A 27,740-nucleotide genomic window follows, 5' to 3' on the forward strand; every position below is an offset into this window, starting at 1 on the left:
CTTTTTTTCATACAGTTGATTTAAAAAAGAAGGGAAAGTTAAAAAAAAAAAAAAAAAACAAGGAAAAAAAAAAAGATGCAGTGCCCCCTTGAGGAGCCTGTGGAGAATGCAGGGGTATTCGCCTACCCCACCTCCATGGTTGCTAACATGACCACAGACATAGGGGACTGGTGGTTTGATGGGCTGAGCCCTCTACCACAGGTTTTACCCTTGGGAAGACGGTTGCTGCAAAGGAGAGGCTAGGCCTCCGTATGGTTGTGCCTAAGAGCCTCCTCCCGAATGCCTCTTTGTTGCTCAGATGTGGCCCTGTCTCTCTAGCTAAGCCAACTTGAAAGGTGAAATCACTGCCCTCCCCCCTACGTGGGATCAGACACCCAGGGGAGTGAATCTCCCTGGCAACGTGGAATATGACTCCCGGGGAGGAATGTAGACCTGGCATCGTGGGACGGAGAACATCTTCTTGACCAAAAGGGGGAGGTGAAAGGAAATGAAATAAGCTTCAGTGGCAGAGAGAATCCAAAAGGAGCCGAGAGGTCACTCTGGTGGGCACTCTTACGCACACTTTAGACAACTCTTTTTAGGTTCTAAAGAATTGGGGTAGCTGGTGGTGGATACCTGAAACTATCAAACTACAACCCAGAACCCATGAATCTCGAAGACAGTTGTATAAAAATGTAGCTTATGAGGGGTGACAAGGGGATTGGGAAAGCCATAAGGACCACACTCCACTTTGTCTAGTTTATGGATGGATGAGTAGAAAAATAGGGGAAGGAAACAAACAGACAAAGGTACCCAGTGTTCTTTTTTACTTCAATTGCTCTTTTTCACTCTAATTATTATTCTTGTTATTCTTGTGTGAGTGCTAATGAAGGTGTCAGGGATTGATTTGGGTGATGAATGTACAACTATGTAATGGTACTGTAAACAATCGAAAGTACGATTTGTTTTGTATGACTGCGTGGTATATGAATATATCTCAATGAAATGAAGATTAAAAAAAAAAACAAAAAAAAAAACAAAAAAAAGACATAATGCTGAGCAAAATAAGCCAGGCACAAAAAGAGAGATATTGTATGTTACCACTAATGTGAATTCTGTGAAAAATGTACAATGTTTTATACTGTAGAATGTAGGGGACCTAGAGATACCAATTAGTGGAGGGGGAATGATAATCTAATAAGAACAGATAAACTATGCAGGGTAATCTCAATGTTATGGGAATGCTCAGGAATGATTATGGTTTGTAAACTTTCTTGGATATAGTAAGATCATGTTGGAAGCAATAGAGTTATTTTAGGTTTTTTTTTTCTCTTATTCCTTTGTTTTCTTAGGGGTTGTTAATTTTCTTGGGGTATGGTAGGAACATGTTGGAAGCAATGTAGTTATTTTAGATTATTTGTTTTTCTTACTCCTCTGTTTGGACATGGTTTATTAATTTTCTTGGGGTATGGTAGGAACATATTGGAAGCAAAGTAGTTATTTTAGGTTATTTGTTTTCCTTAATCCATTGCTTTGTTTGAAATGTTGTGGGGTTTTTTTGGTTGCTGTTTGCCTGTTTGTTTTTAATTTTTTGATAAACAAAGTTAAAAAATTGAAAAAAAATCAGTAGAAAAATGGGAGTAAAAACTAAATGACAAATAGGGTGGGATGGGGGGATGGTTTGGGTATTCTCTTTTCACTTTTATTTTTTATTCTTATTCTGATTCTTTCTGATGTAAGGAAAATGTTCAGAAATAGATTGTGGTGATGAACGCATAACTATATGATCATACTGTGAACAGTTGATTGTATACCATGGATGACTGTATGGTTTGTGACTATATTTCAATAAAACTGAATTAAAAAAAAAAAAAAAAAAAAAAAAAAAAAAGAGGAGGGCGACCCGTAAAAAAAATTTTTTTCAATAGAAAATTATAGCACACTCTTGTGAGTTATCAGATTCTACTACTGCACACTGCCTGAGCTATTTCTGCATCCCTTTATAAGCAGCAAATATTTGCATGGTTTTGCTGCTTACCTGTAAACTGGACTGGATCCTGTGATCTTGCAAACACCATCTATCCTAAATGCCAGTCACAAAGCTAACTTCAGATATTTTGCACACTGGGCCTCAAACTGACAAAAAGAGGTTAACATCCCCAATCCCTTGACTCACTGTAATACTGGATTCCAGTCTATCATGAGCACCATCACACCTTCTGTAGGAAACTATATGACCTAAAGTGCACAGTTATAATTATATCTAAGGTTATTAAACAGAGCTTTAACACCACCCTCAATGCTCTTCACGCCCTCAAGGATGAAAGTGACAGCTTGGCATCAGTGGTCTTGCAAAACAAATGGGCTCTTGTTATCCTAGCTGCCGGTGAACAATGTAGCTTTATGTTAATACGTCTGGCAGAGTGATAAATAATCAAAATATTTTAAAGGACCTAGTTAAGGTGTTTAATGATATCAGTCAGGTTCAAGCATTTCAATGGACAGATCTATTTCCTGACCTAAGTTCTTGGTTTAATGGGATATGAGGATAAACTAGTATGCTTTGGATTTATGCTTTTAATTGTGATCATCAGTCTATATGTTTTTATTTCTTGTTGTACAAACTATGGTTTCATGATTCTGTTCAAATCATTGTCACCCTCAAGACAGATGGTTGCTCTTACGATAACTAATCAAAAGGAAAAGGAGCAAGTCAGAGTATCTCTAGTGGACAGAGACTAAAAGTAAAAATAAAAATAATAGACATCCTGATTCAGAGAGAAGGTAATATCTGTAATTCAACTCATCTAAGTAACCTCACTCCAAGGTCTTACATGTAATTGAACAACTACCCAACCAACCTCAATGCAATCAAAAAAGGAAACACTGTGAAAAGTGAAAGAAAATGACTGACTGAACCTACTAAACTGCCTGACAAGAAAAGAAATCAATTGTTGTGATCATAATGTTATGGTCATGCTTTTTTTCCCATGAAAACACTGGAAACATATCCAAAAAGGGGAATGATAAAGTAAAATAAAATGACCTTTTTATTGGGCATTGCTGGGAGGGGACTTTTTTTTGAGAAAGGATTTTCCAGAAGACAAAACAATTGTCTTGCAGGGGCTTTCTCAGAAAACGGAGCAATGGAATGGACCCTACAGAACTGTAGATAAGTAAAACCTGGTGAGGAGCCAGTTTTGGCCAAAGAGATAGCTTATCAAAATGGGCATATCATACTTATCAATGTGTATCTACTCCTCACTTTGTAAGATGCCTCCATGTAAACTGGGAACTTAACGTCAGCCAATAAGAACATTTCCTTGCTTACTTCTGTATTTGTCCTATATAAGCTCCCCCTTTCCAGTCTCCTGGCAGAGGTCCTAATTACTTTTTGTTTGGAGTGCCCAATTTGTGAATCGTTTGTTGCCCAAATAAACATTAACAAACTTTTTAAAATGTCTTGACATAAATATGTACATTCAAGAAGCACAAAAAACCCCAAACATGATAAATTTGAAGAGAACTATGTCAAGACACACAGCAGTCAAACTGTCAAATGCAAAGGACAAGGAAAGAGTTCTGAAAGCTACAAGAGAAAGGCAATGTGTGATGTACACGAAGTTTCAATAAGATTTAGTGTTGATTTCTCATCAGAAACCATGGATGCAATAAGGCACTGGGATGAAATATTTAAAGTGCTGAAAGAAAATAGCTGTCAAAAAAGAATTCTATGCAGCAAGACAGTCTTCCAAAAATGAAACATTAAGATATTCCCCCAGTTCAAGAAAAGCTGAAGGAGTCAGTCATCACTAGACCTAAAATAAAAGCAAAGCTAAAAGAAGTTCCTCAGACTGATAGGAAAGGAAACTAGACCGTGGATTAAAGCCACGTTAATAAAGACCTCTGGTAAAGGTAACTGTATGTGTAATGAAAAATGCCAGTACTATTGATTTATATGTTTTGGTATGTAAATCCACTTTTTATATCTTATAGGCTCTAAAAAGAAACTACATAAAAAGTACTGATAAATGCTAGTTTCTAGACATACAGTGTATAAAGATATAATGTGAAACAAGTACAACAAAAAGGTGAGGAGATGGAGAAGTACAAGAACAGTATATGTGTATGTCACTAAAGTTGGTATCAAATCAAACCTGATTATAATTTAGGATGTTAAATTTAAGCTCCATGCTACTCACAAAAATTTCTACAGAAAGAAATGAGAAGTATTCAAAATGATACAGTAAAAAAATCAAATAAATAAGAAAACACACTAACAAAAGAATTGAGGGGTAAAAAAAAGTATAAGACTTAAAAGACACATTAAACAAACAGGAAACTACAAATGCTGGAGGGGATGTGGAGAAATTGGAACTCTTATTCATTGTTGGTGGGACTGTATAATGGTTCAGCCACTCTGGAAGTCAGTCTGGCAGTTCCTTAAAAAACTAGATATAGAGCTACCATTCGATCCAGCGATTGCACTTCTCGGTATATACCCGGAAGATTGGAAAGCAGTGACACGAACAGATATCTGCACGCCAATGTTCATAGCAGCATTATTCACAATTGCCAAGAGATGGAAACAACCCAAATGTCCTTCAACAGATGAGTGGATAAATAAAATGTGGTATATACACACGATGGAATACTACACGGCAGTAAGAAGGAACGATCTGGTGAAACATATGACAACATGGATGAACCTTGAAGACATAATGCTGAGCGAAATAAGCCAGGCACAAAAAGAGAAATATTATATGCTACCACTAATGTAAACTTTGAAAAATGTAAAACAAATGGTTTATAATGTAGAATGTAGGGGAACTAGCAGTAGAGAGCAATTAAGGAAGGGGGAACAATAATCCAAGAAGAACAGATAAGCTATTTAACGTTCTGGGGATGCCCAGAAATGACTATGGTCTGTTAATTTCTGATGGATGTAGTAGGAACAAGTTCACTGAAATGTTGCTATATTATGTAACTTTCTTGGGGTAAAGTAGGAACATGTTGGAAGTTAAGCAGTTATCTTAGGTTAGTTGTCTTTTTCTTACTCCCTTGTTATGGTCTCTTTGAAATGTTCTTTTATTGTATGTTTGTTTTCTTTTTAACTTTTTTTTTCATACAGTTGATTTAAAAAAGAAGGGAAAGTTAAAAAAAAAAAAAAAAGAAAAAAGACAAACAAGGAAAAAAAAAAAAAGATGTAGTGCCCCCTTGAGGAGCCTGTGGAGAATGCAGGGGTATTAGCCTACCCCACCTCCATGGTTGCTAACATGACCACAGACATAGGGGACTGGTGGTTTGATGGGTTGAGCCCTCTACCATAAGTTTTACCCTTGGGAAGACAGTTGCTGCAAAGGAGAGGCTAGGCCTCCCTGTATTTGTGCCTAAGAGTCTCCTCCTGAATGCCTCTTTGTTGCTCAGATGTGGCCCTCTCTCTCTGGCTAAGCCAACTTGAAAGGTGAAATCACTGCCCTCCCCCCTACGTGGGATCAGACACCCAGGGAAGTGAATCTCCCTGGCAACGTGGAATATGACTCCCGGGGAGGAATGTAGACCCGGCATCGTGGGATGGAGAACATCTTCTTGACCAAAAGGGGGATGTGAAAGGAAATGAAATAAGCTTCAGTGGCAGAGAGATTCCAAAACGAGCCGAGAGATCACTCTGGTGGGCACTCTTATGCACACTTTAGACAACCTTTTTTAGGTTCTAAAGAATTGGGGTAGCTGGTGGTGGATACCTGAAACTATTAAACTACAACCCAGAACCCATGAATCTCAAAGACAGTTGTATAAAAATGTAGCTTATGAGGGGTGACAGTGGGATTGGGAATGCCATAAGGACCAAACTCCACTTTGTCTAGTTTATGGATGGATGTGTAGAAAAGTAGGGGAAGGAAACAAACAGACAAAGGTACCCAGTGTTCTTTTTTACTTCAATTGCTCTTTTTCACTCTAATTATTATTCTTGTTATTTTTGTGTGTGTGCTAATGAAGGTGTCAGGGATTGATTTAGGTGATGAATGTACAACTATGTAATGGTACTGTAAACAATCGAAAGTACAATTTGTTTTGTATGACTGCGTGGTATGTGAATATATCTCAATAAAATGATGATTAAAAAAAAAAAAAAAAAAAAGACTTAAAAGACAAAATAGCAAAATGGCAGAAAATAGTTCTGCATTACCAGTCATTATTTTGAACGTAAATGGATTTAACTCTCTATTTCGAAGGCAGGGATTGGCAGAATGGATAAAGAAGCATGACCTAACTATATGTTGTATACAAGACACTGACCTTAAATTCAAAGAAACAAGTAAGTTGAAAGTGAAAAAACGTTAAAAAAAAAAAAAAAATGCCATGCAAATAGTAAACAAAGAGAGCTAGGGTTGCTATACCAATATCAGATAAAATAGATTTTGTGTTAAAATTGTTAGGAGGGACAAAGATGGTCATTACTTATGGATAAAGGGAATAATTCAACCAGAAGACGTAATAATTATAAATACATATATATGTATCTTACTACAGAGCCATAAAATAATGTGAAGCAAATATTGAAAGATTTGAAGAGAGAAATACACAGTTCTAAGTTAGCAGGAGAGTTCAAAAAACCACCTTCAATAATAGATAGAACATCTAGACATTAGATCAATAAGGAAACAGAAGACTTGAATAATATTCAAAACCATCTAGACCTATAACAGACATACAGAGAACACATCACCCAAGAATACACAATCTTCTCTAATGCACATGGATCATTCTCAAGGACAAACCATATGTTAAGTCATAAAACAAATCTCAATAAACTCAAAATTTTAAAATCATATAAGGTATATTCCCCAATCACAATGAAATGAGCTAGAAATCAATAACAGAGGGAGAACTGCAAAATTCACAAATAAGTGGAAATTAAACAATGCATTTTTTTATCTTCATTTTACTGAGATATATTCACGTACCATGCAGTCATACAAAACAAATCGTACATTCGATTGTTCACAGAACCATTACATAGTTGTACATTCATCACCTAAATCAATCCCTGACACCTTCATTAGCACACACACAAAAATAACAAGAATAATAATTAAAGTGAAAAAGAGCAATTGAAGTAAAAAAGAACACTGGGTACCTTTGTCTGTTTGTTTGTTTCTTTCCTTCCCCTATTTTTCTACTCATCCATCCATAAACTAGAGAAAGTGGAGTGTGGTCCTTATGGCTTTCCCAATCACATTGTCACCCCTCATAAGCTACATTTTTATACAATTGTCTTTGAGATTCATGGGTTCTGGGTTGTAGTTTGATAGTTTCAGGTATCCACCACCAACTACCCCAATTCTTTAGAACCTAAAAAGGGTTGTCTAAAGTGTGCGTAAGAGTGCCCACCAGAGTGACCTCTCGGCCCCTTTTGGAATCTCTCTGCCACTGAAGCTTATTTCATTTCCTTTCACATCCCCCTTTTGGTCAAGAAGATGTTCTCCGTCCCACGATGCCAGGTCTACATTCTTCCCCGGGAGTCATATTCCACGTTACCAGGGAGATTCACTCCCCTGGGTGTCTGATCCCACGTACGGAGGAGGGCAGTGATTTCACCTTTCAAGTTGGCTTAGCTAGAGAGGGCCACATCTCAGCAACAAAGAGGCATTCGGGAGGAGGCTCTTAGGCACAATTACACGGAGGCCTAGCCTCTCCTCTGCAGCAACCGTCTTCCCAAGGGTAAAATCTATGGTAGAGGGCTCAACCCATCAAACCACCAGTCCCCTATGTCTGTGGTCATGTTAGCAACCATCGAGGTGAGGTAGGCCAATACCCCTGCATTCTCCACAGGCTCCTCAAGGGGGCTCTACATATTTTTTTCCTTGTTTTTTATTTTTTTTTAATCAATTGTATGAAAAAAAAAAAACATACAATAAAAGAGCATTTCAAAGAGAATATAACAAGGGAGTAAGAAAAAGACAACTAACCTAAGATAACTGCTTTACTTCCAACATGTTTCTACTTTACCCCAAGAAAGGTACCTAATATAGCAATATTTCTGTGAACTTGTTCCTACTATATCCATCAGAAATTAACAGACCATAGTCATTCCTGGGCATCCCCAGAACGTTAAATAGCTTATTTGTTCTTCTTGGATTATTGTTCCCCCTTCCTTAATTGCTCTCTATTGCTATCTCCCCTACATTCTACACTATAAACCATTTGTTTTACATTTTTCAAAGTTCACGTTAGTGGTAGCATATAATATTTGTCTTTTTTGTGCCTGGCTTATTTCGCTCAGCATTATGTCTTCAAGGTTCATCCATTTTGTCATATGTTTCACAAGCTCGTTCCTTCTTACTGCCGTGTAGTATTTCATCGTGTGTATATACCACATTTTATTTATCCACTCATCTGTTGAAGGACATTTGGGTTGATTCCATCTCTTGGCAATTGTGAATAATGCTGCTATGAACACTGGCATGCAGATATCTGTTCGTGTCACTGCTTTCCGATCTTCCGGGTATATACCGAGAAGTGCAATCGCTGGATCAAATGGTAACTCTATATCTAGTTTTCTAAGGAACTGCCAGACTGACTTCCAGAGTGGCTGAACCCATTAAACAGTCCCACCAACAATGAATAAGAGTTCCAATTTCTCCACATCCCCCCCAGCATTTTTAGTTTCCTGTTTGTTTAATGGCAGCCATTCTAATCGGTGTTAGATGGTGTCTCATTGTGGTGTTAATCTGCATCTCTCTAATAGCTAGTGAAGCTGAACATTTTTTCATGTGTTTCTTGGCCATTTGTATTTCCTCTTCAGAGAACTGTCTTTTCATATCTTTTGCCCATTTTACAATTGGGCTGTCTGTACTATTGTCATTGAGTTGTAGGATTTCTTTAAATATGCAAGATATCAGTCTTTTGTCAGATACATGGTTTCCAAAAATTTTTTCCCATTGACTTGGCTGCCTTTTTACCTTTTTGAGAAATTCCTTGGAGGTGCAGAAACTTCTAAGCTTGAGGAGTTCCCATTTATCTATTTTTTCTTTTGTTGCTTGTGCTTTGGGTGTAAACTCTAAGAAGTGGCCGCCTAATACAAGGTCTTGAAGATGTTTCCCTACATTATCTTCTAGGAGTTTTATGGTACTTTCTTTTATATTGAGATCTTTGGTCCATTTTGAGTTAATTTTTGTGTAGGGGGTGAGGTAGGGGTCCTCTTTCATTCTTTTGGATATGGATATCCAACTCTCCCAGCCCCATTTGTTGAAAAGACCATTATGCCTCAGTTCAGTGACTTTGGGGGCCTTATCAAAGATCAGTCGGCCATAGATCTCATGGTCTATCTCTGAATTCTCAATTCGATTCCATTGATCTATATGCCTATCTTCGTGCCAGTACCGTGCTGTTTTGACAACTGTGGCTTTACAATAAGCTTCAAAGTCAGGCGGTGTAAGTCCTCCCACTTCGTTTTTCGTTTTTAGTGTCTTTAGCAATTCGAGGCATCTTCCGTTTCCAAATAAATTTGATAACTAGCTTTTCCAAGTCTGCAAAGTAGGTTGTTGGAATTTTGATTGGGATTGCATTGAATCTGTAGATGAGTTTGGGTAGAATTAACATCTTAATGACATTTAGCCTTCCTATCCATGAACATGGAATATTTTTCCATCTTTTAAGGTCCCCTTCTATTTTAGTAGTTATGTAGTTTTCTTTGTATAGGTCTTTTACATCTTTGGTTAAGTTTATTCCTAGGTACTTGATTTTTTTAGTTGCTATTGAAAATGGTATCTTTTTCTTGAGTGTCTCTTCAGTTTATTCATTTCTAGCATACAGAAACATTATTGAGTTATGCGCATTAGTCTTGTATCCCGCTACTTTGCTAAATTTATTAGCTCTAGCAGCTGTATCGTCGATTTCTCAGGGTTTTCCAGATAAAAGATCATATCATCTGCAAACAATGACAGTTTTACTTCTTCTTTTCCAATTTGGATGCCTTTTATTTCTTTGTCTTGCCAGATTGCCCTGGCTAGCACTTCCAGCACAATGTTGAATAACAGTGGTGACAGCGGGCATCCTTGTCTTGTTCCTGATCTGAGAGGGAAGGCTTTCAGTCTCTCACCATTGAGTACTATGCTGGCTGTGGGTTTTCCATATATGCTCTTTATCATATTGAGGAAGTTTCCTTCAATTCCTACCTTTTGAAGTGTTTTTATCAAAAAGGGATGTTGGATTTTGTCAAATGCTTTTTCAGCATCTACTGAGATGATCATTTGATTTTTCCCTTTTGAATTGTTAATGTGTTGTAATACATTGATTGATTTTCTTATGTTGAACCATCCTTGCATGCCTGGAATGAAGCCCACTTGGTCATAGTGTATGATTTTTTTAATGTGTGTTTGGATTCGATTTGCAAGTATTTTGTTGAGGATTTTTGCATCTATATTCATTAGGGAGATTGGCTGGTAGTTTTCCTTTTTCGTAGTATCTTTGCCTGGTTTTGGTATTAGATTGATGTTAGCTTCATAAAATGAGTTAGGTAGTGTTCCATTTTCTTCAATGTTTTGAAAGAGTTTGAGTAAGATTGGTGTCAGTTCTTTCTAGAAAGTTTGGTAGAATTCCCCTGTGAAGCCATCTGGCCCTGGGCATTTATTTGTGGGAAGATTTTTGATGACTGATTGGATCTCTTTGCTTGTGATGGGTTGATTGAGGTCTTCTATTTCTTCTCTGGTCAGTGTAGGTTGTTCATATGTTTCCATGAAATTGTCCATTTCCTCTACATTATCCAGTTTGTTGCCATACAGTTGTTCATAGCATCGTCTTATAATTTTTTTAATTTCTTCAGGATCTGCAGTTATGTCACCTTTTTCATTCATTATTCTGTTTATATGGGTTTTCTTTTTGATTTTGTCAGTCTAGCTAGGGGCTTGTCAATCTTGTTGATCTTCTCAAAGAACCAACTTTCGGTGATACTTATCCTCTCTATTGTTTTTGTTCTCTATGTCGTTTATTTCTGCTTTAATCCTTGTTATTTCTTTTCTTCTACTTGGTTTAGGATTGGTTTGCTGTTCATTTTCTAGCTTCTTCAGTTGATCCATTAGTTCTTTGATTTTGGCTCTTTCTTCCTTTTTAATATATGTGTTTAGTCCTATAAATTTCCCCCTCAGTACTGCTTTTGCTGCATCCCATAGGTGTTGGTATGTTGTGTTCTCATTTTCATTCGTCTCTATATATTTAGCAATTTCTCCTGCTATTTCTTCTTTAACCCACTGATTGTTTAGGAGTGTGTTGTTTAACCCCCAGGTATTTGTGAACTTTCTAAGTCTCTGATGGTTATTGACTTCTAATTGTATTCCATTGTGGTCAGAGAATGTGCTTTGAATAATTTCAATCTTTTTAAATTTACTGAGGCTTGTTTTATGTCCCAGCATATGATCTATTCTGGAGAAAGTTCTGTGAGCACTAGAAAAGTATGTGTATCCTGGTGATTTGGGATGTAATGTTCTGTATATGTCTGTTAAATCTAATTCATTTATCAGATTGTTTAGGTTTTCAATTTCCTTATTGGTCTTCTGGGTGGTTGATCTATCTATAGGAGAGAGTGCTGTGTTGAAGTCTCCCACAATTATTGTGGAAACATCAATTGCTTCCTTTAGTTTTGCCAGTGTTTCTCTCATGTATTTTGTGGCACCTTGATAGGGTGCATAGACATTTACGATTGTTATTTCTTCTTGCTGAATTGCCCCTTTTATTAGTATGTAGTGGCCTTCTTTGTCTCTCAAAACATCCCTGCATTTAAAGTCTACTTTATCTGAGATTAATATTGCTACACCTGCTTTCTTTTGGCTGTAGCTTGCATGAAATATTTTTTTCCATCCTTTCACTTTCAATCTCTTTGTGTCCCTCTGTCTAAGATGACTCTCTTGTATGCAACATATTGATGGTTCATTTTTTTTTTGATCCATTCTCCGAATCTATAACTTTTAATTGGGGAGTTTTATCCATTTACATTCAACAATATAACCGTGAAGGCATTTCTTGAATCAGCCATCTTCCTTTGGTTTATGTTTGTCATATATATTTTTCCCCTCTCTCTATTAATATCCTTTATTGTACCCATACCGAATCTCTTTAGCACTGAACCTTTCTCCTAGTCTCTGTGTCCTTTCTTTGTTTCTCTGTCTTTAGGGCTCCCTTTAGTATCTCCAGTAGGGCAGGTCTCTTGTTAGCAAATTCTCTCAGCATTTGTTTGTCTGTGAAAAATTTAAGCTCTCCCTCAAATTTGAAGGAGAGCTTTGCTGGATAAAGTATCCTTGGTTGGAAATTTTTCTCACTCAGAATTTTAAATATATCATGCCACTGCCTTCTCGCCTCCATGGTGGCTGCTGAGTAGTCACTACTTAGCCTTATGCTGTTTCCTTTGTATGTGGTGAATTGCTTTTCTCTTGCTGCTTTCAGAACTTGCTCCTTCTCTTCCGTGTTTGACAGTGTGATCAGAATATGTCTCGGAGTGGGTTTATTTGGATGTATTCTATTTGGAGTTCACTGAGCATTTATGCTTTGTGTATTTATGTTGTTTAGAAGATTTGGGAAGTTTTTCCCAACAATTTCTTTGAATACTCTTCCTAGACCTTTACCCTTTTCTTCCCCTTCTGGAACATCAATGAGTCTTATATTCAGACGTTTTCTATTATCTATCATATCCCTGAGGTCCGTTTCGATTTTTTCAATGTTTTTCCCCATTCTTTCTGTTATGCTTTCATTTTCCATTCTGTCCTCTTCCAGGTCACTGATTTGTTGTTCAACTTCCTCTAGTCTTGTACTATGAGTGTCCGGAATCTTTTTAATTTGGTCAACAGTTTCTTTAATTTCCATAAGATCATCTATTTTTTTATTTAGTCTTGCAATGTCTTCTTTATGCTCTTCTAGGGTCTTCTTGATATCCTTTGTATTCTGTACTATGGTCTCATTGTTCATCTTTAGTTGTTTGAGTAGCTGCTCTAGGTGCTGTTTCTCCTCTGAGCTTTTGATTTGGGTGCTTGGGCTTGGGTTATTCATATCGTCTGGTTTTTTCATATGCTTTATAATTTTCTGTTGTTTTTGGCCTCTTGGCATTTCCTTAACTTGTTAGGGTTCTTTTAGGATTTGTAGACCAATTGAAGTCCTTGTCTCTAATTTATCAGATCTACAGCTTCGTGGAGTACACTTTCTCTAACTAACCAGCAGGTGGCATCCACGAGCCACCTGTTCTCCACAAGCCAATTCTCCCCTGCTTTGCCTTTGTGGTGAGTGGGGGAGTGAGTCTTGTGGGGTCCAATTGGTGTACCAACTTTGCGTGCGTAGTCGGTGTTGCTCGCCCTGTATATGACAGGGCGGTCAGGGAGTGGGGGTGGCTCTAACAATCAAATCTCCCTGGTGATCCTGGAGTTTTAAAGCTTCTGCAATAGTCTAATCCTTCTGTTCAGTCCTGCCACAGTTTGTCTCTGCCAGTGACCCACAAGTCCTTGGTATTGGCGTATGGCTCCTGAGACTTGCGAGTGGGTCCCTCTTCCAGGCCGTGCACCCCCTGGTCCTCTGTTGAGGGATGACTGTGCTATGTCACAGGGGAGTGCTGTCCCCCCAGGGCGGTTCTGGGCTCCTGGGCTGTGCAGGGAGGCTCCCAGTCTGCTGAAATAATGGCTCAATGGGGCTTTGTTAATTCACACTGCTCTATCTTCCCAACTCTGGGACAATCAACTGATGTTGCAGGGAAGGCTAATGTCCACGCCCAGTTTTGTGGTGTGTGCCTGTTATTTGAAGCACTTCTGTCACACTGGGTTGTCTGGGGCAGCTCTGGGCTATGGGGCTGGCTATGGGCAGGAGTATTTCCTGTCCACCAGGATGATGACTGTGAGCGGACACCCCCCCTTTTCTTGGGAAGTTGTGATGTTCAGTGAATTTTCTCAGCCACTGGATTATTGCCTTTTGTCTCAGAGCTCTCTTAGTTCTGCTCTTGTCTTGATCTCCCCAAATTGCAAGTCTTTGAAACTTTCTGTATTGGGCGTCTTAGAGTAATTGTTTTAGAAAAAGAAAAAACGATTTAAAAAAAAAAAAAGAAGGGCCCTCCTCAGAGATCTAATGGGTTATTGAAATGCTAAGAGACAAAGCAATTAGGGCCATTAAGGAAAGGTCCACAGGGCAGAGAGATCAGCTTTCTTCGGGATTTGCATATGAGCCTCAGGGCCTGAGCTCTGCCCTTTCCCTTTCTATGTTCACCAGAACTCCAAAAATCCTCCACTTTTATTTTGGAGTTTTTCGTGCTGTTTTTTTCTATGCCTGTCTCCTCTCTGCTGGGCTGGCTGCTCTCAGATTCTCTGGTGTCTGGTCTCAGTCTATCTATGGTTGGAGTTTGGATCAGTAGAATGAGTTTCCGATAAGGGCTGCCACTGCACTTCTCCCTTCTCCTTCCCAGAGCTGACAGCCCCTCCTCCCACGGGTCTGAGCCTGGCAGGGAGGGGCGTGGGTCCCCTGGCCACAAAAACTTACAGATTTCGCTGATCTCAGCAGTTCCACATTTTCATGAGTGTTGTATGAAGTATGCCCAAAGTCAGATTGCTCTGTGGTGTCCAGTCCACGCAGTTCCTGGCTTTCTACCTACTTTCCTGGAGGAGTAACTAAAACATACAGCTCACCAGTCCGCCGTCTTGCCCCGCCTCCTCAACAATGCATTTTTAAAAATCAATGGGCCAAAAAAGAAATCATGAAGAAATTTGGAAACACCTTGAAGTGACGGAAAATGAAACTTATGTGATGCAGAAATGACAGCACTGAGAGGAATATTTATAGTTATAAATGCTTACATTAAAAAAAGGAGAAAGATTTCAAATCAGGGACCTTACCTCAAAACTAAAGGAACTAGAAAGAGAAGAATAAACTAAACCCAGAGTGAGCACAAAGAAGGAAATAAAGATTAGCACAGAAATAAATGAAATAGAGACTAACAATAGGGCTAATCAACAAAAACAAAATTTGGTTCTTTGTAAAGATCAACAAATTTAGCATCTTTAGCTGGACTGACAAAGAAAAACAATAGGACACAAATAAAATAATACATGAAAGGGAGAACATGACTATTGACCTCACAGAAATAAAAAGGATTTTAAGTAGATACTCTGAATAACTGTGTGCCAAAAAATTAAATAACCTAGATGACACAGACAAATCCTAGAAATACAAACTACCTGCACTGACTCAGGAAGAAACAGAATAAAATTTCGATCAAACACTAACAAGTAAAGAGACTGAATCAGTGATCAAAAACCTCCCAACAGAGTGGGGTGGGGCAAGATGGCAGAGTAGTGAGGCACGGAATTTAGTCTCTCCTCTTGAGCAGCTGGTAGTTACCCAAGAACTGTATGAAACAGTTTTCAGGGTCTCCAGTGACAAGTCACACAACAGACACAAGTTTGGAACCTGAGGAAAAGCTGAGATTGCAGCCAACATTGTAAGTTCCCCCGACTAGGGTCTGGGGTCCCTCCACACCCAGACCCCACCGACTGCCTTACAGCTGGCTCCCTAAAAGGAAAAAAAAAAAAAACAAAACAAAAAACCAACAATCTGCTGAGGCCAAGGAAACTTGACGCAGCTTCAAGTGCAGAATTAATCAACAAATTAATTAACTAATTTTTGGATCTCAGGGTGCTAAAGAAGAGCTGGGCTCCAAGAAGGGGGAGGGACACATAAAAGCGGGCACCCATTCCCTGGCTCCAAAAGAAGCCCCCCCCCCCTACATTTTGTCCCTTCTCCTTTCTCACAAACTCCTTATCTTTTTGCACTTCAATAGCCCCCAGCAGGGGAGGAATTGAAGTGGTTGGAGAGTAATTACCAGACCATAGCTCAAAGTACATCTTTAAATGCTCTGTTCTGACACTGACAAAACACCCAGGCTGGGGAAATGCTTTTAAAGGGGACTTTTTTTCTGTTTTTCTTTTTTTTTCTTTACTATTTTTTTAATTTAAAAGTAACATATGTGGTTATTTTCTATCTGACAGCCCAAGTTGAGGGTCTAGGCCAATCTTGGGGAGAGACAGAGTATTCAGAACTTCTCTTAATTTCAGATTCACTTCTGAAGAAGGTCTCCACCCCAATCTTTAATTAGCATCTTAGGCTGACCAAGGAATTAAGCTGGAGTTGCCCTAAAGAGGAAAGGGGAGAAGGGAACAGTGCCCCTGAGAGACAACTGGAGTTCCTAGGATTGGGAGAGTGAGGGAGGTCCAGCTCAACTGGCAGCCCTCTTTCTGTGAACTCAGAACCCAGGGGCTGGAATTCAGATTCCAGCTACAGTCAGCCATGCCCCCGACAGGATCAGAGTCACCTGGAGAACTACAGGCTCCACACCTCCTTACACTGGTGAGGAGCTGCAGGCTGGCAAGCGCCACCTGCTGGAGAGGATAGGAAAAGCACCGATTCTAGAGGCCTCACAGGAGGGTCTCATCCTCAGGGAAACTCCGAATCCTCCTCATGAGACCTGGGCCTCTCTAGACTGGGAAAATCTGAGTGAGGTCGACCATATCTGAGAAGACACTCTCACAAAAAAGGCTACATAGACGCAGGGAAAGAAACAGAAAACAAGAGTTGAAAAATTCTGATCAACTAAATAGAACCTAAGTTGGAGGTCTAGAACAAGTTGAACTGAACAACAAAGGTTAGAGAACAAAGCCAATCAACAAGAAAACCCTAGGTAAAAGAGTGAAAATGAGCTCTAGAATAAACTAATCAAGAAAGTCAGATGCCTGGACAGCTTAAGATAATGAGCCATACTAGGAAACATGAAAAAATGGATAAGCCAAAGGAACAAACTAATAGTTCAACCGAGATACAGGAGTTGAGGCAACTAATGCTAAATCAACTCAATGAACTGACACAGGAGATGGCAAAAGAGATGAAGGATATAAAGAAGACACTGGATGACCATAAAGAAGAATTCATAAACTTGAAAAACCAATGGTAGAAGTTATGGGAATGAAGGCCACAATGGAGGAGATGAAAAATATGAGAGGGATACAATAGTAGATTTGAAACAGGCAGAAGAAAGGATCAGTGAACTGGAAAACAAGAATTTGAATTCATACATACAAAAGAACAGATGGTGAAAAAACTGGAAAAATACAAGTAGGGTCTTAGGGAGCTGAGTGAGAACATGAAACACATGAATATACGTGTTATGGGTATCCCAGAAGGAGAAGAGAGGGGAAAAGGGGCAGAGAGAATAATAGAAGAAATAGTCACTGTGCCGGTTTGAATGTATTATGTCCCCCAGAAAAAGCCATATTCTTTGATGCAATCTTGTGGGGCAGACAGAATAGTGGGGATTAAGTTGGAATGTTTGGATTAGGTTGTTTGCATGGAGATGTGCCCCACCCAGCTGTGGGAGGTGACTCTGGTGGGATACTCCCATGGAGGTGTGGCCCCACCCATTCGGGGTGAGCCTTGATCAGTGGAGCCATATAAATGAGCTGGCTCAAGGAGAGGAAACGGAGTGCAGCTGTGAGTGACGTTTTGCAGAGGAGCAAGCTTGCTAGAGAGGAACGTCCTGGGAGAAAGCCATTTTGAAACCTGAACTTTGGAGCAGACGCCAGCCACGTGCCTTCCCAGCTAACAGAGGTTTTCCGGACGCCATTTGCCATCCTCCAGTGAAGGTACCTGATTACTGATGTGTTACCTTGGACACTTTATGGCCTTAAGACTGTAACTGTATAGCCAAATAAACCCCCTTTTTATAAAAGCCAATCCATCTCTGGTGTTTTGCATTCTGCAGCATTAGCAAACTAAAACAGTCACTGAAAATTTCCCAACTCTTATGAAAGACAGAAAATTACAGATTCAAGTACAGCATACCACAAACAGAACAGACCCCAATAGACTTACTCCAAGACACTTATTGATCAGACTGTCCAATATCAAAGACAAAGAGAGAATTCTGAAAGCAAGAGAAAAGCAATCCATCACATACAAGGGAAGCTTGATAAGACTATGTACAGATTTCTCTGCAGAAATCATGGAGGTGAGAAGACAGTGGGCATGATATATTTAAGATACTGAAAGAGAAAATCTGCCAACTAAAAATTCTATATCCAGCAAAACTGTCCTTTAAAAATGAGGGAGAGATTAAAATCTTTTCAGACAAAAAGACACTGAGAGAGTTTGTGAATAAGAGACTAGCACTACAAGAAATGCTAAAGGGAGTGCTACAGGCTTCTAGGAAAAGACAGGAGAGAGAGAGTTGGAAAAGAGTGCAGAAATGATTTTCAGGAAACATAAAAGGAAAGAGAGGAAAAAATAAGATATGACATATAAAATCCAAAAGACAAAATGGTAGAAAAAAGTACTGCCCTAACAGTAATAACACTAAATGTTAATGGATTAAACTCCCCAATAAAAAGACACAGACTGGCAGAATGGATTAAAAAACAGGACCCATCTATATGCTTTCTACAAGAAACTCACCTTAGACACAAAGGCAAAAATAAACGGAAAGTGAAAGGAAGGACACTATATATTAGTAAAAGGGTCAATTCATCAAGAAAACGTAACAATCATAAATATTTATGCACCAAGCTAGAATGCCCCAAAATTCATGAGGCAAACACTGAGAACACTGAAAGGAGAAGTAGATACCTCTACAATAATAGAAGGAGACTTCAAAACACTGCTGTCATCAATGAACAGAACATCTAGACAGAGGGTCAGTAAGGAAACGAAGATGTTGAATTGTATGATAAATAAACTGGACTTGACAGACATTTATAGTACACTACATCCAACAACAGCAGGATACACCTTTTTCTCAAGTGCTCATGGAACATTCTCTAGGACAGACCACATGTTGGGTCACAAAGCAAGTCTCAACAAATTTAAAAATATTGGTATTATACAAAACAATTTCTCGGACCATAATGGAATGAAGGTGGAAATAAATAACAGGCAGGTCATAAAATTCACAAATATATGGAGGCTAAACAACACCCTTTCAGAAAACCACTGTGTAAAAGAAGAAATTACAAGAGAAATTAGTAAATACGTTGAGGTAAATGACAATGAATACACAACATATCAAAACTTATGGGATGCAGCAAAGGCGGTGCTGAGAGGGAAATTTATTGCCCTAAATGCCTATATTAAAAGAGAAGAGAGAGCAAAAATTGAGGAATTAACTATTCACCTGGAGGAATTAGAGAAAGAACAGCAAAATAACCCCAAAACAAACAGAAGGGAAGAAATAACAAAGATTAGATCAGAAATAAATGCAACTGAGAACAGGAAAACAATAGAGAGAATCAACAAAACCAGAAGTTGGTTCTTTGAGAAAATCAATAAAATTGATGGACCACTAGCAGGCTAACAAAAAAAAAAAAAAAAAAAAAAAAAAAGAGAGAGAGAGAGAGCAGATGCAAATAAAACAGAATCAGAAATGGAAAAGGAGACATAACTATTGACCCTGCAGAAATAAAGGAGATAATGAGAAGATACTATAAGCAACTATATGCTAATAAACTAGACAACTCAGATGAAATGGACAACTTCCTAGAAAAACACAAACAACCAACAATGACTCAAGAAGAAATAGAGGACCTCAACAAACCAATCACAAGTAAAGAGACTGAGTCAGTCATCAAAAAAACTCCCCAAAAGGAAAAGCCCAGGACCAGGTGGCTTCACATGTGAATTCTACCAGGCATTCAAGAAAGAATCAGTAACAATCCTGCTCAAACTCTTCAAAAAAATTGAAGAGGGAAAGCTACCTAACTCATTCTATGAAGGAAACATCACCCTAATACCAAAATCAGACAAAGATACTACAAAAAAAGAAAATTATAGACCAATCTCTTCAACGAATATAGATGTAAAAATCTTCAACAAAATACTTGCAAATCAAATCCAGCAGCACATTAAAAGAATTATACACAACAACCAGTTGGAATTTATTCCAGGTATGCAAAGCTGGTTCAACACAAGAAAATCAATTAATGTAATACACCACATCAATAAATCAAAGCAGAAGAACCGCATGATCATCTCTGATCACCACATCTGGCTAAGATTAGGGTAACTCGGGAGAGGGTGAAGGCTGAAACTGACTGTGTATTAAAACTTCAACTTCCATGTGAGACCAAGAGAAGAAATGTTTATTTGGCACAGGATCTATATTTTCTAAACAGTGTAACTCTACAGTCAGTTTGTTCAAACACCACAATTAATGGAACTTTGAATAGGAAATGAGGTTTGTACAGGTTAGAGTGAAACAGTGACACATCCCAAAGTAATTTGCACAGAGAAGAAAAATATACAAGCAGGGCCCCCCTGAGGAGCTAGGGGAAAATGCAGAAGTATTGGACTTCCTCACCTGGACTGTTGCTGATGTTCTCACAAACACTGAAGACTGGCAGTTTGATGTGCCGAGCCCTCTATCACTGGACTTCCCCTTATGAAGCTGTTTTTGCAAAGGAGAGGCTAAACCTGCATATAACTGTGCCTAAGAGTCTCCCCCTGAGTAACTCTTTGTTGCTCAGATGTGGCCTTGTCTCTCTAGCAATGCCACCTCAGCAGGTGAACTCATTGCACCCCCCCCCCCCCAACGTCGGACCTGACTTACAGGGGTAGAAATCTCCCTGGTAATGCAGGATATGACTCCCGGGGATGAATCTGGACCCAGCACCCTGGGATTGAGAACATCTTCTGGACAAAAATGGGGATGCAAAATGAAATGAAATAAACTTTCAGTGGCTAAGAGATTTCAAATGGAGTCAAGAGGTCACTCTGGTGCACATTTTTATGCACTATATAGATAACCCTTTTAGGTTTTAATGTATTGGAATAGCTAGAAGTAAATACCTGAAACTATCAAACTCCAACCCAGAGCTTGGACTCTGGAAGACGATTCTATAACAATGGAGCTTACAAGGGGTGACAGTGTGATTGTGAAAACCTTGTGGATCGTACTCCCTTTATCTAATGTATGGATGAACGAGTAGAAAAATGGGGACAAAAACTAAATGAAAAATAGGGTGGAATGATTTGGGAGTTCTTTTTTACTTGTATTTTTTATTCTTATTTTGATTCTTTCTGATGTAAGGAAAATGTTCAAAAACAGATTGGGGTGATGAATGCATAACTATGTGATGGTACTATGAACAGGTGGTTGTACACCATAGATGATTGTATGGTATGTGAATACATTTCAATAAAACAGAATTTAATTGGAAAGAAAAGAAAAGAAAAGAAAAACCTCCCAACAAAGAAAAGCCATGTTTAAATGGCTTCACTGGTCAATTTTACCTAACATTCCCAGAAGAATTAACATCAATTCTGCTTGAACTCTTCCAAAATCACCTCAATACCAAAGCCAGATAAATATGCCATTAGAAAATTAAAACCAATACTTCTATGAATATAGATGTGACAGTCCTCAACAAAATACTAGCAACTGATCCCAAGAGCACATAAGAGAAGGATACACCATGATCAAGAGGGATTTATTCCAGGAATACAAAGGTGTTTCAAGAAAAAAAAATCAATTTATATAACATGCTGTGCCAGTTTGAATGTATTATGTCCCCCAAACGCCATTATCTTTGATGCAGTCTTGTGGGACAGACATTTTAGTGCTGATTAGATTGGAATTCTTTGAGTGTTTCCATGGAATGTGCCTCACCCAACTGTAGGTGATAACTCTGATTAGATATTTCCATGGAGGCATGGCCCCACCCATTCAGGGTGGGCTTTGATGAGTGGAGCTATATAAATGAGCTGACAGGCAGAGGAACTCAGTGCAGCTGTGAGTGATGTTTTGAAGAGAAGCTACAGCCAAGAGGGACACTTTGAAGAAAGCACAGGAGCTGCAGATGAGAGACAGTTTGAAAACGGCTGTTGAAAGCAGACTTGCTCCTGAGAAGCTGAGAGGACAAATACCCCAAGTGCAACTAATAGTGACATTTTTGAGGAACTCCAGCGTAGAGAGGAACATCCTGGGAGAAAGCCATTTGAAACCAGAACTTTGGAGCAGACACCAGCCACATGTCTTCCCAGCTAACAGAGGTTTTCCGGACACCATTGGCCATCCTCCAGTGAAGGCATTCGATTGCTGATGTGTTACCTTGGACACTTTATGGCCTTAGGACTATAACTCTGTAACCAAATAAACCCCCTTTTATAAAAGCCAGTCCATCTCTGGTGTTTTGCATTCCAGCAGCATTAGCAAACTAGAATACATGCCACACTAACAAAACAAAGGAAAAATACCACATGATCATCTCATTTGATGCAGAAAAGGTACTGGACAAAAGCCAGCATCCCTTATTGAGGAAAACACTTAGAAAACTAGGAACAGATGGAAATTTTCTCAACATGATAAAGGCCATATATGAAAGACTCACAGCTAACATCATATTCAGTGGTTAAAGACTGAAAGCTTTTCCTCTGAAGATCAGGAACAAGATAAGGATGCCCCCTGTCAACGTTATTCAACACTGTACTGGAAGTTCTTGCCAGAACAGTTAGGAAAGAAAAAGAAATAAAAGGCACCCAGATTGGAAAGGAAGATATAAAACTTTCCCTATTTGATATGGCACAGTCCTATATAGACAAACTCCTGAGAAATCCACAATAACGTTCCTGGAGTTAATAAATGAATATGGCAAAGTGGTGGGGTACAAGATCAACATGCGAAAACCAATAGTGTTTCTAAACATTAGTAATGAAGAGTCTGAAGAAGCAATTAAGAAAAAAATTCCATTTATATACAATAGCAACTAACAGAATCAAATATCTAGAATAAATTTAACCAGGGATGTAAAAGAGTTATACACAGAAAACTACAAAACATTGCTAAAAGAAATCAAAGACCTAAATACTGGAAGGACATTCCATGTTCACTGATTAGAAGGCCAAACAATATTAATATGTCACTTCTACCCCAAACAAGTTACAAATTCAGTGTAATCCCAATCAAAATTACAACAACCTATTTTGCAGAAATGGAAAAGCCAAAATCAAATTTATTCTGGAAAAAGGGCCCTGAATAGCCAAAAACATCTTGATAAAGAATGAAGTCTAAAGACTCACACTTCCTGAGTTTAAAACTTACTACAAAGCTACAGTGGTCAAAACAGAATGATACTGGCACATGGATAGATATATAGACCAATGGAACCAAATTGAGAGAACTTATTATAAAGCTACAGTAATAAAAACAGCATAGTACTAGCACAAGGACAGACATGGAATAAATAAATAAATAAACCCTCATATTTATGTCCAATTGATTTTGGACAAGGTTGCCAAGTCAACTCAATGGGGAAAGAATTGTCTCTTCAACAATGAATGGTACTAGGAAAGCTAGATATTCATATTCAAAAGAATGAAGGAGGACCCCATCAGACATCATATACAAAAATTGACTGAAAATGGATCAAAGAGCAAAGCAAAACTATAAAACTCCTAGAAGAAAACATAGGGAAGACTTTTCAGGACCTTTTGTTAGGCAAGAATTATTTAGATTTTATACTAAAAACATAAGCAAAAGAAGAAAAACTAGAAAAATGGGACTTCATCAAATTTAAATACTTTTGGGCATCAAAGGACTTTATTATGAAAGTAAAAAGACACTACAGAATGGGAAAAAATATTTGGAATCCACATATGTGATACGGGTTTAATATAAAGAAATTATATATTAAGAAATCCTACAACTCAACAACAAAATGACACCCCAATTAAAAAAGAGGCAAAAGACTTGAATAGACATTTCTCTGAAGAAGATATACAAATGGCCAATAGCACATGAAAAGATGTTCAACATCCTCAGCCTTTAGGGAAATGCAAATCAAAACCATATAAGTTACCATTGCACATCCACTAGACTAGCTACTATTAAAAAAAAAAAAAAAAAACAGAAAATAAGTATTGGAGGATATATAGAATAATAGGAACACTCATTCATTGTTGGTGGAAACATAAAATGGTGCAGCCAGTTTGCTGGTTTCTCAGAAAATTAAGTATAGAATTACCATACGACTTGGCAATGCCACTTCTCGTTATATACTCAAAAGAACTGAAATTAAGGACCTGAATAGACATCTGCACACTACTGCTCACAGTGACATTAACAATTGCCAGAAGAGGGAAGCAACCCAAATGTCCATTGACAGACGCATGCATAAAAACAAAATGTGGTATATACATACAATGGAATATTATTCAGCTTTAAAAAAGAATGAAGTTCTGATACATATAACATGGATGAGCCCTGAAGACATCATGTTGAGTGAAATAAGCCAAACCTAAAAGCACAATATTTTATGAGCTTACTGATATGAAATAGGTAGAATAAGCAAATTCAGAATCAGAAACTAGAAGATAGGTTATCAGCGACCAGAAGGGGTTAGGGAATAGGGAGTTAAGCTTAATTGGTATAAAGATTTTTGGGGTGATGGAAAAGTTTTGTTACTGGATGGTGGTGATGGTAGCACAACACTGTGAATGTAATTAACATCAATCAATTGTATATCTGAGTGTTGTTAAAAGTGGAAATGTTAGGCTGCATATATGTTACTAGAATTAAAAAAGAATAACAAAAAACCCCCAAAGAACTGTACAATACAAACAGTGAACCCTAACATAATCTATGGGCTATAGTTAACAGTATAATTATAATGTTTCATGAATTGTTACAAAGTTACCACACTAAGGGTAAATTAAAGGGAAAACTATGCTTGTGAGGGGGGTGGTATATGGGAACTCATTAGGTTCTCATGACTTTTCTGTAGGCTTACAACTTCTATAATTGAAAAAGGGGGGAGGTTAAATTCTTCCTCATAAGGTTGTTTCGATGTATTAATATACGTAAGTGCTTACACAGACTTAGGCACATATTGTAACCCTAATAATTATTTGCTATTGTTATTATGATTAGCAAGTTTGAGGAACCAAAGTTGACAGACAGTCTTAGGTAAATAGGAAGACCATATACTTGCTTGTTATATCATCATCATTTACAAGTTTGAGGAACTAAATGCTGCCAAGAAGCCAAAAGTTGACCAGAGACACAGAATAAGGCTGGAGAGCTAAATTTGTGATACATATTTTTTTGTAGGCCACATTAAACATTTTGGAGTTTAACATGAATGTGAAGAATTCAGCATGTGGTTTTATGTTAGATCATAATATGATCTGAGTAGCACATTTTTCAAAGAGGAGGAAAAATGTGAGGTGATTACAATAATCTCTTCTTTAATCCAGAATCAAATTATTTATCACAGCAAAGTTTTATAATTTCTTGTAAATTTTTGCATACATTAATGAATTTTATCTTTCCAACAACCTTGTGAAGTTGGTTCAAATCATCTGCATTTTACAGATAAGTAAAATGAAGTGCCTTATTAAGATTACTGATAGGAAACAAAAAGTGTTACAAGTTATTAATGCAAATTATTCTCTAAAGAGCTTTCTAGACTTAGTTGATGAGATTACCTCAGGTTAAATTTTCAGGAAGAAGCGTTCTCTGAAAGGTATTTTCTGTTTTGGTACCCTAATACAAAACATTAATTTATGATCTAATCTGGTACACTCCAAGAAAACAAGTGTAACCCAGCATGGTGGAGAATAATCTTCCTGAATCTTTGTCAGAACATGGAGATGACACCTCATAAGACTCAACTACCAATAAGAAGTCATCCTGGAAGAGACATCCTGGAGGATTTTACACCACCAATTTTCAGTCTAAAGTCCATCAATGTGCTAACAACAAAAAACCAGTAAAATCTAAAAAGAGGATAAACACAACTTGCTGTTATTCCTTATAAGGTTTAAACTTGCTTACCTCCATGACATCTTCTAAATTCTCTTCTGCATCTGCTTTCTCTGTCATCAGTTTGGCTGCCTTAAAATAAGTCTTCATAAGTAGATAACCCTTTTTTGCTCCATTCCAGTATGACCGAGGAATTTCCACCAAGCCATAACCCAACAACAACACAAGAAGAAACAGACCCCAAGTATTTGCAGCAGCTATACCAATTGTTTGAAGCTGGTTCCTAAGAAAGAGAAAAAGTAAGTGGACAGTTGTGATAAACATTTCTTTCAAAAATATAAAATGAAACTAATTTTTAAATAAATTTTCAAAAAACCTCCCTAACAGACAGCTAGGATCTTATATAGAAAAATTAGATCTTCAAATTCTCAGCAATTCTTTTAATAATGGCAGATAATTTTTGTTCTTTAATGGATAATTTAATGGTAACAGCAGAAATAGACTTTAACACAACAAACACTGCTTCTATTATACTAAAACTAGAATTTATATTGAAAAATATATTTTTTCCCAAAAACATACTTCTCATTAGGTGCTCTCTTATTCAATATTAATCAAGGAAAGCTTGAACACTTTTAAATCAACTCATGTTGAGGCAGACCTACACAAATCTCAGGAATTCAACAGTGAGTCCTATTACTACTGTTCTACTCCTAACTCTTCTATTCCCAGCTCTTCACACATATTGCAGATCACAAGTGTAAACAGATTCTAATTTTACTGCAATGTCTAAATATAAGATAACATTAAAGACAAATATGCCCTCAAACTACAGTCAGTGCAAAAGAAAAAGTATTCACAAGTTTCAATGAAAGAGAACTGAAAAGAAAACCAGGTATTTTATCAAATGCAAAATTTTAAATTCATTGACAAAAATTACAAGGTTAATAACTTTTAACATATAACTATTTGACAAAGTATTAGTCTTCTGATTAAGATCAGCATTTAAAGATGTTCTACATATTGCTTCTTACTAATATGAATTATTCAGATATTCTTTTGGGGGAATCTATAAAACATGTAACTCGATATGTTTCTCAATCAAATGGCTAATTGGTATACTAGATAAAAATGAATTTTAAAAAGTGAAAAAAAATACAGAAACAATGTTGAAAAGATTATTTTTCTTACCATTCTAAGTGCAAATGTGGATTTACAGCTACATAAATTAAAAATGCTCCAAAAATCAGCAAATAGGTGCCATAATAGATTGCATTCTCAATCAGTGCAGTTTTGATCTTCCCAGTGATAGAAAAGCCTCCTGATCTTGCATATGACTGCATAAAAGGTAACAGAATCCTAGACAGTTACAAAGAAAATGATTAAAAAAGCAAAACAAAAAAAACTGATGTTTCTGTATAATTTGTAGGTACCAGAAATACATGAATCTCAATTTTACTGCGCAGTTCTTTTCACTAAATATGAATACAAATATTAATTAACGAATAAACTAATAGATGATTAAATTGTTAATAATACTAAATTTGGGGGAGAGCAAAGGTCTCCCCAAATCTGCATGAACAAATTTTAGTTTTTATAAGGCTGCAGCATGGATAATGGATTGAAAGGGGAAAAAATTGGGAGCTAGTTGGGAGGGGTAAAGGTGATGGCGGTGTTAAGAAACAGAAAAGGAGAAGATTAGTTGTCAGTATATTCATTTTGGAGAACCTAGGAAACATCCAAGAGGAGCTGCACAGAATGTGATTGACTGTTTATAGTGTTCTCTGTTCTCCAGTGTTCTGGAGAGAGGATTGGAAATACAAATTCTGCTGTCATCACCATATCGGTAGTACTGAAACACCATCAACAGATAAGATCTTGTAGGGCGGGTATGTAGAATGAGAAGGAAAGAATTGAGACCGACACCTCAAAAATATCGACTTTTAAAGGAGAGAGAGAGGAGCAGGAGGAGCCAGCAAAGAGTAGGGACATGGTA

General features: G+C 37.7%; 1 protein-coding gene across 2 annotated transcripts in view; it reads right to left on the reverse strand.

Moving 5' to 3' along the window:
* The window catches only part of LMBRD2 (LMBR1 domain containing 2), a 97,204-nt gene that overhangs the window by 37,297 nt on the left and 32,167 nt on the right, over positions 1-27,740 (reverse strand). For both annotated transcript variants that reach the window (XM_037798965.1, XM_037798966.1), the window contains exons 5-6: positions 26,936-27,103; positions 25,817-26,027 (exon numbers count right to left, since the gene is read on the reverse strand). In XM_037798965.1, the coding sequence (XP_037654893.1) occupies positions 25,817-26,027; positions 26,936-27,103 (379 nt within the window). The remainder of the gene's footprint in view (positions 1-25,816; positions 26,028-26,935; positions 27,104-27,740) is intronic.

Source organism: Choloepus didactylus, chromosome 11 (genome assembly GCF_015220235.1).
Source record: "Choloepus didactylus isolate mChoDid1 chromosome 11, mChoDid1.pri, whole genome shotgun sequence".
In the NCBI taxonomy this organism is placed as follows: domain Eukaryota; kingdom Metazoa; phylum Chordata; class Mammalia; order Pilosa; family Megalonychidae; genus Choloepus; species Choloepus didactylus.